Consider the following 13,477-nt stretch of genomic DNA (forward strand, 5'->3'; position numbering starts at 1 on the left):
GGTGATCAATATAGCTGAGCTATTAATCCATTGCAGTACTACTGAAGAAACTCCAGTCGTTTATGTTAGTTTAAAGTTGATATAAATCATGAATTAATCAACTTGAAACCACTTTTCCAGGCTTTAAATAGTGGCCAGGATTGGAAGAGGGAGGATCACCATTCTCCATTTCTCCTATATAAGGCAAACCTGCCAACAGAGAAAGCATTTACACATTGATCAAAAGCAAATGGAGCACCCCTTGCTGAATTATGATGAAGTATTTACAAATTGAGAAAGTATTTTAAGTTACAGACCATTGGAATGAAAAATGAACTATCTTATGGACAATTTTTAAGAAATTTCATTCTTTCCTCCATTCCATTCCTTACATCATGTGCTAGATATCACACCTTCAATTTGAGTGGAATGCTCCATTCTCTCTCATCCTCAATTTCTTCTCAAATCTCATCATAACAATTTTGCACTTCCTCAAATTTTTTCTAAAACTTTCTTCCTATCTCTATTAGTTTCAAGTATTTTTACTCATTCCATTCCATTCTCCCCAACCAAACACAACATACTCTTATCCATTTAGGTCTCTACTGTGATTGCCAGAGAAAAGGAAAAACACATCTTTTTCTACAGCACCACTGGTATAGTTTATAGATTCTCACTGGTAGAACCTTGAAACAGGCCCAACCGAAGCATCCAGCAGTGATCACATAGGTACATCTTGTTCAGGACAAGCTTATTATAAGCATGGAACAACAAGACAGTGTACCTGTTTTTTAACCGCCTTCTAATTAAATGCACAAGAGTATTGTCGCTATCCTTGGATCCTTCATCTTAGCTGAACACATGTACCTGGAAAGGTGAATCCAAAGTCACTCTTCTATCATATATGATAATATTATATTTATAAAATTATATACATAAACAAATGAAATAAAAGCCTAATTGTATGTCAAAATTTGTTTACAGGGTAACTGGAGTCTTCGATTGTTGCAGGACTTCATCTTGTTGCAATTGATAAGAGCAAAGATTACAAGTCCGAGTCCAAACAAAATGATAGAAGCAAGTCATAACAGCAATGAGCAATGAATCTACTGAAGAAGACAAGAAAACAAACAGCCAGAAATTGCCACCCCTACTAGTTTGTTAAAGTTCTCTGGTTCTGCAAATTCCCCATATAAAAATTTATTTCCAGGAGGTTATTCTTAAGAGCAATCCAACAGAAGAGTATTGAAACAAGAGAAAAGTAGGCAATGCACTGGAATTATTCTCAGCATTTTCATAACTGTCTAGCTGTGCATGCTTACACTAATATTAATATGTTGATTATACAGGTAGTCGGGTACGATAAGTCACAAGTGCGTGTATGTTGTCAGAATACAGTCAAGCGACTTTCATGAGTTAGTATATACACAAAACAAGTGTTACAAGCCAATATGAAGGGGAAATTTAATGTACAGTACTGCAAAGTTCTGGTACACAAAACATAAATTTCATTTAACTGACAAAATTGAAGAGATGAAGAAATGAACAACAATTAACAATTCTCCCACCTGTTTCCCATTCTACATACTACCTTACAAACGGCTTATACTACAAAACTATTTACCTTCTCCCTCTATTTTCCACCTAATCCAATGATTCTCTCTGAAGTTCAAACAAAAAAACACTATCTTCTGCAAGAAAAAACTCAGAAAGCAATAATTCCTAAATCGAAAGGCCTAAGCAGCAGCATCTAGCCACCTTTATGTTCATATCTCTACATGAATGTGCACACTCTGCAGTCTGCACTTCCCATCGGACTATCATCATCTTCTACTACCAGATTACTGTATGAGTAGATGAAATATATGCTTCCGCGATGTTTCCCTGATCAAACCATGTATCAATCATCCATAGGCACACCGGACGTGATCATCTATCAATATGTATAAAAGCATTGATATGATCTCTAGTAATATAATTTTAGCACTACATATTAAAGAAGCTAAACCCACATTGCAGATACGCAATCCCTAAAATTTGGCTGAGACAACTGCATTGTCAGGAACATGTTCAATGGTAGTTGTCTAGTTGCAGAGTTTAACAGTTGTCAAACCCTCCATTGATGACTACTCATGAAGCTATGACTGCAAACTGGTGGGTACTTTTTATGCAAGTCTGTGCTCCATTTAGCAACAACATATCTTGTGGGAGTAGTAGTCCACACGGTTTGTTGGACGTGTTATGGAGTTCAAACTGGTCTGGAACATTCATTTTGACTGAGAATAGTGAACAGACTGGTCTGTGATCCGAAAACTTGGACTCAACCCTTTCATACCATATCTGCTTTAGTCCTTCGCCTTTCCAAAGTATTCTGTCACACCTGATAATGTTTCCACATGTCAGTAATAATGCATCAAATTTATATAGTGATCAATCACAAGTATTTCATTTGAAATAGTACAAGCTCCTCAAATTTGCAAAACACCAAAAAATTTATTCCCCAAATTGTTCTTATGCTTATAAGCGTTTTTATGTAGGAATATTTTTGCAGGTAGTAGGAATGCAGTGCGAAACATCTAGGATTAATTTAGCCATCCTTCATGTGAAAACAATAAAATATCTGCAATTGGACGGTCCAGAGTTGTGATATTAATGTCAGTTTTCTCTGACTAGATCCTCACAGTAATTTAGTAGTACTGCAGTACATTCTTATCATAGGAGTACAATAATATATCTTTCCCAACTTAATTATGTCAAGAAATCTACATAAAATAGTATTATACCTGAAGTCATAAGATCAATATATTTTATCTTCAGTTTTTAGAACATATCTAGATATTTTAAATAACCAATTGTAATCTAACTCAAATAATATTAATTCATATGTTTACGGTATAATTTAATGGATGCCCCTGTCGGGTTGTGTTTGGAAGTTTTAGAATATGGAAGAACTTAGAGGGAAAAACTAATACAAGTTGCCAGTGGAGTACTCTACCTAATGCAATAGAGAATTCAACTAGAGGATTGTATATTGAGATATTAGAAACAGAGAAAGTCAACTTCTTATGTTGAAAATATATATCAACTAAGATTCAGTAAGTTTTGGACTTTTAGTGAATGCCTTAGCAAAAACAATACAGAATATGTATTGTATGATAGTTTACGTTAACAGCCTCTATAATCCTGAGGTAGGTAAGGACTACGTGCATTCAAACCTACCGCAATATGTTTGGTTGATGGTTATGTATTGTGTAAAGTATATATAAAATAAAGATCATTCATGTTTAAACTTGTAGTAAAAACAATTAGGTGCCCAGGCAAAAGAAAATTTAGAATCTTACCAAGCAGGAGTTCGTTGCTTCTCTTTAGAAATGGAAGTTTGTCCTACATACTCATCAGAGTTGGTAAGATATTTATAGGTTGGAGGAAAATTTATTTTGCCTTCTTCCCATCCCTCAAAAATACGGCCGGCTCTTTGCTCTCTTTTCAACTGCAAGTAGCCAAACCACTGGTTAGATAAATATTAGTGGCAATACATGTTGTCTACATAACAACTGATAACTCATTTCATCTTCTAGCTTGACTTTAGCTCTCATTTAAATTAGTCGGGAAAAGATAAAATAGTTGACAGGCTTAAAAAAACAATGAAGAGATCCAGAAAAGAACAAAAACTGCTGAAACTAAGCAAAATATTAGGTGTGGCACCTGATCTTTCTCCAAGAGCGCTTGCCAGTCATTATTGTTGAGTAGCTCATTAGTGTCAGCACCAGATGCCAGTCGGTAATTTAGATCACCCAGCCAAATGATTTTACTACAGTGATTAACAGAAATAATAATCAATACAATATTCTAGCTCTATTAATTTTTTGAGTTTACACAAGGGAATGATGAAAAGCTTACTCATGATCCAAAATGCTATCAAGAGGCCTTGGTTGTCCACGAACTCCACGTGAATGAGGAAACCTAGTTTTCTTTAATATCTCCATGACATCCATATTTCTCTTTACCTCGTCTCCCTCTTTTTGTCCAGAGGCCAAGTGAGTGCAAACGAAACAAAATGTTGTGTTGTGCAGTGTCATACTCATTGAAATGGATCCCTGCAACAACACAGCGAAAATGATAGAAATAAGAACAACAGTTCATAGGCATATATCTGTAAATGTAATAAAATAGATTTAGCATAGATTAATTTGAAAGGTTCCAGAATTGAAATATATGCATGAATACCTTGTTTCCAAGGTATCCCATGATACCCCTACCAACGCAGGAAACTTTTAGATTGCTGATATGGCTATACAAATCTGAGCGGACCCATATGCAGAGAAAAAGTCCCACCATTTGCTTACTTGCTGCTAAAGTATAACCATTTTCTAAGGGACAATCTAGCCCCATTGAGAACCGAGGCGAACTTGATAGATCTTCACCACTGGAGCTTGAATGCCTTAAAAATTCTGCTTGGCTGAATTTAGCATCACTGGTGCAATCGTAGCAATCAGGAGATTGTGGATCAACATTTTGACTATTTAGAGCTTGTCGAATGATGGAAAGCCATTTCGCAGCTGGGCTAGTGTCCTCTGCACCCAAAACATTTCCTGCATTTAGGGGTACGATCTCCTGAAACCTGATTTGCATTGCAAGGATATAAAAGGTAAGTGAATGGGTTATAAAGCAAAAAACAATACTATAGTTTTAGCTAAAAGCAAATAAATTTAATTAGGCAACCACTTAAAAAAAACTTGATATGAACATAACAAACGAAAGGAAATGTAAAAGCCGATTACTCAACACACATTTACGCCATAGCTAAGAAAACAAAAATAAAATAAAATCAGAGATTGAACTGTTAGAGAAAGTAGGTGTAGCAGTAGTACCCAAGAACGTAGATATCGGCCAGGGCATGAGTAGTTAGCCAGTGGTTTAAGTCCATGTCCTCCTTTGGTGATAATCCTCCAACATTCCATGTCCCCACGGCCATCCTACAAATATTTACACCTTATTAGCCTCCATATTCATTGACTTACTCAGTATCTCAGTTGTAACAAGCATTAATTTTTCCTGTATACACTTAACTAGGAATATCACCAAGTGATGGATTATTGCATAACATTTCTGGGGTTTTTTCAAACTTTAACTTTCAACTTGAATACTACAATACAAATTCATTTAGCACACAGAATCAATCCATGTGAGTTGAGCTTAAAAAATCTGAATACAATATTTTCTAGACTATCATATTAATATCAAGAACTAAGCTCATGTAAAAAATAAATAAAAATAAGCGTAAAACTAACATTGACTGACCTGAGATTGAGTGGATCTGTGACCCGAGGCATCTCCGGACTAAATCTTGAGATGTCCATACTTTCATCCTTTGACCCTATCACCCACTCTTCTGCTTACAAATACCATCATAAACTTCAATCAGGTAATCATGTATTATTGACAACAAAAATCTATGCATCTTTCGAACCAGAATATGTAAGCCAGATAAATTTTTTGCCCCTCGAGCCTAATTCTAAACTTTTTTTATTATTATGGCTAAATTATAATAAACTGATTAAAACATGAAACATGGCATTCACATAATAACAATATGCTGATATCAAAATTTGTTGACTATATGACTAAAATAATGAGCACAAAAAACCATCCTGGACCACCAGTAACTTACCGGAAAATTCCTCAGGCACGATCGCACAACTGTTTTCACCGGAGTAACTCGTCCTTCCATCTCTTCTAGTTTCCGGCATACCTATATTCTCTAATGTCAATAACTCAATACATAAAAACCCGAACAAAAGAATCCGATTAGGTGTCAATAAGGCGCACCTTTGACTGAGTGATCCGAATAAAATTCATCAGCACCACTCTGTATGTTCAGCCATTTTCTCACTACTTGCTTCGGCCACGAAGACTGCTGAGATTCATTACAGTTTCACAAATCAACAACATTTTAAACATAATCACCAACACATAACATTAATGTATAACACATCAAATACCTTCAATTGTCGAGTCATCTTTCTTGATCAATCTTAGTCTGATCCAATGCCTCTGTAGAAGAATTATATGAGAAGCGATTCCAGCACATATCAGAGTCAATATAAATGTGTGTCTAATCAAAATTGCAGAATGAACAATCTGTCATATTTAAAGAAGAAGTTCTCCGAATTATTATATTAAAATGAGCATTCAACTGGGAATAAATAACGTCTAGTTGCTGGGGTAAATGGAGACAGCTTCTGAAGAAGAATATCTTACTGAATTACATATAATTAACAGCAAATAAGTGCAGATATTTATGAATTACATGCATAAAATATGCTGTAGAAAGGGAGAGGTGATGAATAATATTAATATTGATCTTGTTTTGAATTTACCCTGAGGAGATTAAGACTTTACAGAGGGGAGCAGAGGGGATATTTTAAACAAGGGTGAGTGATGAAGTTGTCGACATATATATATTATTGAAGCTTTTTTTCGAGATCTCTGGTAATAGAAATTTCAGAGCCTTTTTCATATTCATCTCACCTGTGTATAGCTTGTTGGTAACAAAGTTAAAAAGATTACTTTAGGCCGGGATATAAAGAATACGAGTATCTATAAAACATCATGACAACATATGCAGCTTTGCATATATATAAATATTAAAATTTGAGAAGATTGTTTGTAACCTATACTTATGATTACACCTAGTTTTAAACGAAATAAGATCAAACACGAATCGAAATTGTGCCTTCTAAAAAAGAATTTCATGAATAACATATAAATATATAATAACATATTTGTACTATAAGACTTTTGAATAAGGAAGTAAATTTCATGAATAAAAAATATATGCACACGATTTTCAAATGAGGAAGAGAATTTCGTGAATATGAATGTTTATATTCATATAAATATACAAATTTTCGAATTAGGAAGTGAATTTCGTGAATAAAATGTTATAGAATTTTATCTTATTTTCTGATTTTCCGTTGAAGTGTGTATCGGATCTGTGAAGAATGTCACATGGTCATCCGAATTGCACAATGGTTTGGAATCAAAAGGCCACTTATGTAGATGTCAATCAAATCTATAAAAACCAACAAAGATTTGACACATACAAATAAAGTACAAGATGGAATAACTCAACCCCTTGAGGCTTATGCATAGAAAAACAAAAAATAACCAAGAAATAGAATGAAAGCACATATTGGAATCATGCAAATGAAAAGGCTGCCCAACAAGAAACATGAGAATACCCTTACATGTGTAGAGCCAGAAAGCTGGGTGGTTACTGGAGTTGGCTATGTTTCAACGACTGATGTGAAGGAGCAAGAAAGCTTGCATCTCCTTGTCCACTTTTGGCCACCTTTTCTTGCTTTTGAGAGGAATGATTGACAGATGATATATATGTAAACAGTGTTATTGGCTGTTGATCTGAGAGAATGTGGTAGTAGACTAGTAGTACTAGTAAGAAGTATGGGAGGTGTTTCCTAGGAAAAGCAAATTGGTGCAGCTGTTTCCGTATATATACAACCTCTTTGGCTCTCATCTTACGTAGAAAGAGAACCAGTGGAGGGACATGCTTCTGTGCTTTCTTTCTCTTTGCTTCATTTTCCTTCTAGATTTAATTTTCAACAATTATTGTAACTATGGAGGACCATGTTAAGTATACAAAGAAAAAGATATTTTTTCGTTAATAGCCTATAAACAAATATTAGGAAATAAACACAAAATTGAGTGCAAAATGACTTGACAATTAATATGGGATGTTTTAATTGATATTACTTGTATCATTATAAAATATACTCCAATCAAAACTTAACACATGTTATCTTACGAAAGATTTTATAATCAAATTTGTGCATGGAATATCATCCCTAATAAAATTGAACTTAACATATATTTTTAACTGACACCGAGGCTTCATTTGGAAATAAAAAGTCATAAATGTATTTCGGGTTACAAGTCGTGTTTGTGTCAGCAATCTGGTCGATTTCGGGTCAAGTTATAATCACTTAAAATTGAATAAAAGTGAAAATTGAAAATTTTAAAAATAAAATTCTAATTTCATGTCAAAGGGTGATTTTCAGGTCAATTTCGGGTTTTGTCTCAGTAAATCGGGTTACGGGTTTGGGTCGGGTCTGATATTGCCATGAGCCCAAACAGTTAAAGGCTTATCTCTCAAGTCTGGCTATAAGCCATATTATTAAAAAATTAATTGATTAATTAATTATTTTTTAATTAATCTAATTAATTTTTGTTACCTGCATTCAGTTTGAACTCTTAATCTTATTGGCGTGTTTTAGGTAAAGTGCATTATTACTTGGGGTATAATAGTCAGGAGAAATTAAGAATCTCGCCAGACCGCAACTGAAAAACACTTTGCTACTTTTAGTTTGTCTTGTCGCCGCTTTTAGGCTAGAAAAGCAGGCAAATGTTAGTTTCAGATTTATTTTTAGTTTAGTACATTTGCAGTGACCAGACGGCGTGGTCTATTGCAGTAACATGATACTATTCCAATTTTCGATCAACGTTACAAAAAAGCGTGATAGCTATTATTCGAATAAAAACACATATAATACTATTCAACGCTAATTACATTAAACGAGTACAAAAGATTAAAAATATATCGAATGCTGTCTCCGATTATTTAATGCGTCGACCGGCCTCGAAACAAGGCGTTTACCGCAAGTTAACGTAATTTGACAAAATCGTAAAACAGAAGTTACATGCGTTTAAATGAGATCAAGATGAAAACGAAACTAGATCCGGAAAAATGATAATGAATTGGAATACATTGACAGCACGGTTAGTTTAATTAGTAGAGCACAAACGTGGCTAAGTGGATGAAAAGCTACGAGCTTTGCGCTTTATTTATAAGATGTTTTGTAAAAGGCTAGTGCCTAAACATGTAATTAGGGAACAAGTGTGATTATGCATCGCATTCATTGTATTAGGAAGATCTTAATTCTTATGTATTAACTCAACCATGGATGGCTGCTGCACCCACCTGTTTGTTCTGGTTGATCAAGTCTTTCTCAATTGTTTTGGTATTAACTAATGGCTCTGTACTGCCGTGCACTTGTGCATCAACTTTACGGACTACATATTTAAACTCTACAGTATTTTGATATATATAAAAATTTCTTCAATTTTGAAAAATTTAGCACGTTCATTTAACTCCAAATCGAGATTTAGAATTATAATATCATATTAAATAACCAACTCGTGATTTAGAATTATAATATCATATTAAATAACCAATTCGTCTAAAACGTGGTAGAGGAAAACTATCACGTGAACTCTTGTCTAAACAAAAGTCATTCAACAAATTTCTCACACATTCCGAACTAATTTTAGAAGAATTCACTGATTAATATTATTATTAGCTTTTTTAATCCTCGGCGCTCAATTCATGTCTTTCCTCTATTTTTCTAAGTCATTTTAATTATATATATATACGATTTTCGATTGTATAAATAAAAAATTAAGATGTGAACAAATACAAAGCCAAAATTTAACAATTTTTATTCTAAACAGTACAACGTATTTATTAAAACGGTTTTTCTATGATGTGCCCATGGGCACATGCTAAGCGCGGAAAATTTTGTGCTTGGATCATTTTGATTGGCTCCTATCTAATGATAATGGTGGACCCCCTGCAAATACACCAACCAAACCAATCAAAATCTCCCAAAATACAAAAATTTCCGCGCTTAGCATGTGCCCATGGGCACACACTAGCCAAACCGTTATTAAAAAATCAAAACAATTTTATAAAAAATAAATGAAATGTTAAAATATTGTGGAACCGAGGGATCATATGCAGCCAAACCATTGACCAAAGACCTGCAGACAACGGTGAGGGAGTAGGGGCCACTGGTTGTTATAATAGTCAAACTTTCTTATATGGTTAACTTGACGGGTGGTTTAACGTTGCCTTGACTGTACATGAATCACATATATTCGGTGATTAATCTTTGCATGATATCAATGCATATGCGCACACAACGATTGAAAGGGAATATTGTAATCCATGCAGCCAAATGGGCAATTTCTAAGGCAGATTCCAACGATTACAAACATGTTGAATTTTATTTTTTTGGAGGGTGTTGACTTTAGTATTATCAAACAATTCAACCAGTTGAAATAAGATATCATTATCATTTCAGTCCTCGCTATTGGCTCATCAGTCGATTTCAATTTTTCCCATGTTCATGCTTGTTTTCTAAGAGAAAGAGATCATCACATATGGGGAGATTTGATTGAATTTTGATAATAGTGTGTGCAGCCAAAATTGCAAATTCTAAGAATATGCTTCGTTTTTATCTTTGTTTCACACTGAATCTGAATCGACTGTGTCCTCCAAAAGTCCCGTATTGGAAGATTCGATTCGTGTTTGTGTACATTGTTTGCAAGATTAAACTCTTACTAAGTTTTATGGTGTTGACTCTTCCGATTCGTCAATGGAGCTTTAAGATGTAAATAATCAAAGAATTTGACAGGAGAAAGTTAAAACGAGTTCAATTTCTTTATAAACAGTTTGATCTTAAATATAATTTTGTAATAAATTCAGAAATTTGATTATGATAACTCAGTAATTCGTGATCGAATTTAGGTAATATGTTCGAGAACAAGATTGTGAGAAGTTATACAAGGATCGCTTGGCTCTGACTATAAGAAATTTTATTATTTAAGATAAAAAATGGATTATAAATGATAAATTGGCTTCAAACTTTTTTGAGAATGAGAATTTTATTAAAACACCAAAACCTCCGACAATAATGTCTCCAACAAACAAGATGGAGGAGACGAGAATAAAGTAAAACAGTTAAGCTCACAAGGAATTCTAGCCAGATTATGCGCTACCTTGTTCGCCTGTTTTTTAACATGACTAACTGAGATCCTAGAAGAACTTCTGATCTCTTCCTGACATTGTTGCACTAGGTCACCACTCTCCAGAAGATTATCATGGCCATTGTTGATAGCTTGAACACTTAATAACGAGTCGCTTTCCACAATCACAGGGCTCTCTGCAACATCCCGAGACCACACCATGGCTTCCCATATACCTGTTAACTCAGCTTCCAGGACTGTAACAGCCCCTGAAAATCGCATAGTTTTGCCTGCAATAAAATGGCCTTGGCTGTTTCTGAGGACCATACCTACAGCAAAAGAGTTCTGTCCCGCTACAACTGATGCATCTACATTTAATTTGAGGTGATCCTCCTGTGGAGGTTCTCCATTTGTGATCAGCTGAATTTCCATGCTCTCCATACACCTGCACTGAACCAGACTTTTTATTTGCTAGTTGCCACTCTTCCACTTGTTTCCTGCTCCACTGAATCCCAAAGGCTGCTGACACAAAACCTATTTTCAAAGACTCTCTTATTTCTCACAAACCAGATACCCCATAACACAGTGGCGATTCTTATCATAACATCATCTGGTGCTTTTGTCAACATATTGAGAAGCCACTCATGAGCATATTCTTCCTCTCTGTCATTGTAGTTGAGATTGACTTCATTCCAACAATCCTGAGCAAACTGGCAATCGAGGAAGAGATGATTCACATGCTCTATATCTCCCACACACAGAGAACAACCAACCGGGACTAGAACACCTCTACCTCTTAGCAGATTTCTAACTGGCAACGAATTACGACAGAACCTCCACATGAAAACCTTGATTTTATGAGGGATCTCCAGTCTCCAGATTTTACTCCAGCCATTCGATGGATAAATTCCTTCATTTGTAGTGTGACTTTTACACCATTCAAAGTAACCCGATTTCACCGTGTACCGTCCATTAGAAGTATGGACCCAGGCAATCCTGTCTCGAGTACACCCTTGCGGAATACGGGTATTTATTATGGCATCTGCATCATCACTATTAAAATGAAGTCTTGCTTTGTTTTCATCCCAAACTTTGACATTCTGTTGGAAAAAATCACTCACTGTCATCCGCTCTATTTGGCTATTAACCTCTGTGTTATCAACACAATAGTTGTCTTTTGCTCTCAACCATCTGTCTTTAGCGATATTAATCGATTTTCCATCACCAAGAACCCATCTCAGGCCTGTTTTCATCACCTCCTTTGCTTGCCATATGCCTGACCACGTGAAACTGGCACCTCCACTTCTAGCAGCATGAAGAAAATGACAGGTGGGAAAGTATCTTGCCTTCAGCACGCGAGAAACTAGAGTGTTTGGTCTGTTCACTAAATTCCAACATTGTTTGCCTAATAGAGCCAGGTTAAACCCATGAATATCCCGAAATCCCAAACCTCCGCTCTTCTTTGACATGCACATTCTGCTCCAAGCCATCCAACGAATTCCTTTATTAGTAGAAGATTTAGTCTGCCACCAAAAAGCATTCATGATTCTTTCAATTTCTTGGCACAGCGTCTTAGGGATCAAGAAGCATGACATGGCATATGAAGGGATCGCCTGCACTACATTTTTTAACATTATCAGCTTCCCAGCCTTTGATAACAGACTTGAACTCCATCCCTGAATCTTTTGAATGACTCTGTCTTTCAAATATCTGAATACCGTTTTTTTCGAGCGTCCTATCAACGAAGGCAGCCCCAAGTACTTACTGTCTCCTATATCCTTATGCACTCCAAGCTCTTGTTTTATTTCTCTCTGCTTATCCGTCCTGACATTAGAACTAAAAAATATCGCAGATTTTTGATAATTTACTGCCTGTCCTGACACACTTTCATACGCATTCAGCAGATTCTTTACTGTCCTTGCTTCTGTATCATTAGCTTTGAAGAATAAAAAGCTATCGTCTGCAAATAATAAATGAGTAACCGCGGGAGCTGAGCTGCAAATACGACACCCTTTTATTTGATTTGATTCAGCAGCTACTTTTAGAGCTTGTGATAGACCTTCAACACACAACAAGAACAAATAGGGAGATAGAGGATCTCCCTGGCGGAGCCCTCTAGTTGGAACAATCGGACCTATTATAGATCCTTGGAAAGAAATAGAATAAGAAACCGTCGTCACACAAATCATCACCCATTTAATCCAAGTTTCCGAGAAACCCATCCCTACCATTCGATTCTTCAAATACTCCCAATTTACACGATCATAGGCTTTACTAATGTCAAGCTTTAAGGCCACTTCTCCCTCCTGACCACTTTGCTTTCTTTTCATGTAGTGAAGAATCTCAAAAGCTACCAACACATTATCTGTTATATTTCGGCCGGGGACAAAAGCAGATTGCTCCTCAGAAATAATACCAGGAAGAATTTTTTGAAGCCTATTGGCCAAGACTTTAGCTAAGATTTTATAAAGAACATTACACAAAGCTATTGGCCGAAGATCTTTGGGATCATCTACATTGTCTTTTTTAGGAATAAGTACCAGTGTAGTGTCATTTACCTCAGCAGGAAGCGCACCGTCCACTAGCCATTGTTTACAACAATTAAACACCTCTAAACCAATCAGATCCCAGAAGTGCTGAAAAAAGGCTGGATTCAAGCCATTCGGACCACTCG

General features: G+C 35.6%; 1 protein-coding gene across 10 annotated transcripts; it reads right to left on the reverse strand.

Moving 5' to 3' along the window:
* Positions 1-1,470: 1,470 nt before the first annotated feature.
* On the reverse strand, positions 1,471-7,527 carry LOC108220649 (type I inositol polyphosphate 5-phosphatase 8). Of its 10 annotated transcripts, none has more exons than XM_017394471.2 (11): positions 7,230-7,527; positions 5,982-6,033; positions 5,809-5,893; positions 5,651-5,731; positions 5,281-5,374; positions 4,851-4,955; positions 4,207-4,600; positions 3,880-4,076; positions 3,685-3,790; positions 3,321-3,469; positions 1,471-2,359 (listed from the first exon to the last, which is right to left on the reverse strand). In XM_017394471.2, the coding sequence occupies exons 2-11, from the start codon at positions 5,997-5,999 to the stop codon at positions 2,110-2,112; spliced, it is 1,479 nt and encodes a 492-aa protein (XP_017249960.1). In that variant the 5' UTR covers positions 6,000-6,033; positions 7,230-7,527; the 3' UTR covers positions 1,471-2,109. The 10 variants fall into 10 exon arrangements, with proteins under 10 accessions (XP_017249960.1, XP_017249955.1, XP_063950835.1 ...); XM_017394466.2 differs by having other exon boundaries at positions 5,809-5,896; XM_064094765.1 differs by having other exon boundaries at positions 7,224-7,527.
* Between the last annotated feature and the right edge of the window lie 5,950 nt (positions 7,528-13,477).

Source organism: Daucus carota, chromosome 5, assembly GCF_001625215.2.
Source record: "Daucus carota subsp. sativus chromosome 5, DH1 v3.0, whole genome shotgun sequence".
Taxonomy (NCBI): Eukaryota; Viridiplantae; Streptophyta; class Magnoliopsida; order Apiales; family Apiaceae; genus Daucus; species Daucus carota.

What these genes read in the sequence shown, in the direction of transcription:
- LOC108220649 (XM_017394466.2), bottom strand. An exon ending in CGCTCTTGGAGAAAGATCAG is followed by an intron (nt 3,470 to 3,684) that starts GTGCCACACCTA and finishes GGCTACTTGCAG; the next exon opens with TTGAAAAGAGAGCAAAGAGC. An exon ending in AAGCAACGAACTCCTGCTTG is followed by an intron (nt 2,360 to 3,320) that starts GTAAGATTCTAA and finishes AAACATTATCAG; the next exon opens with GTGTGACAGAATACTTTGGA.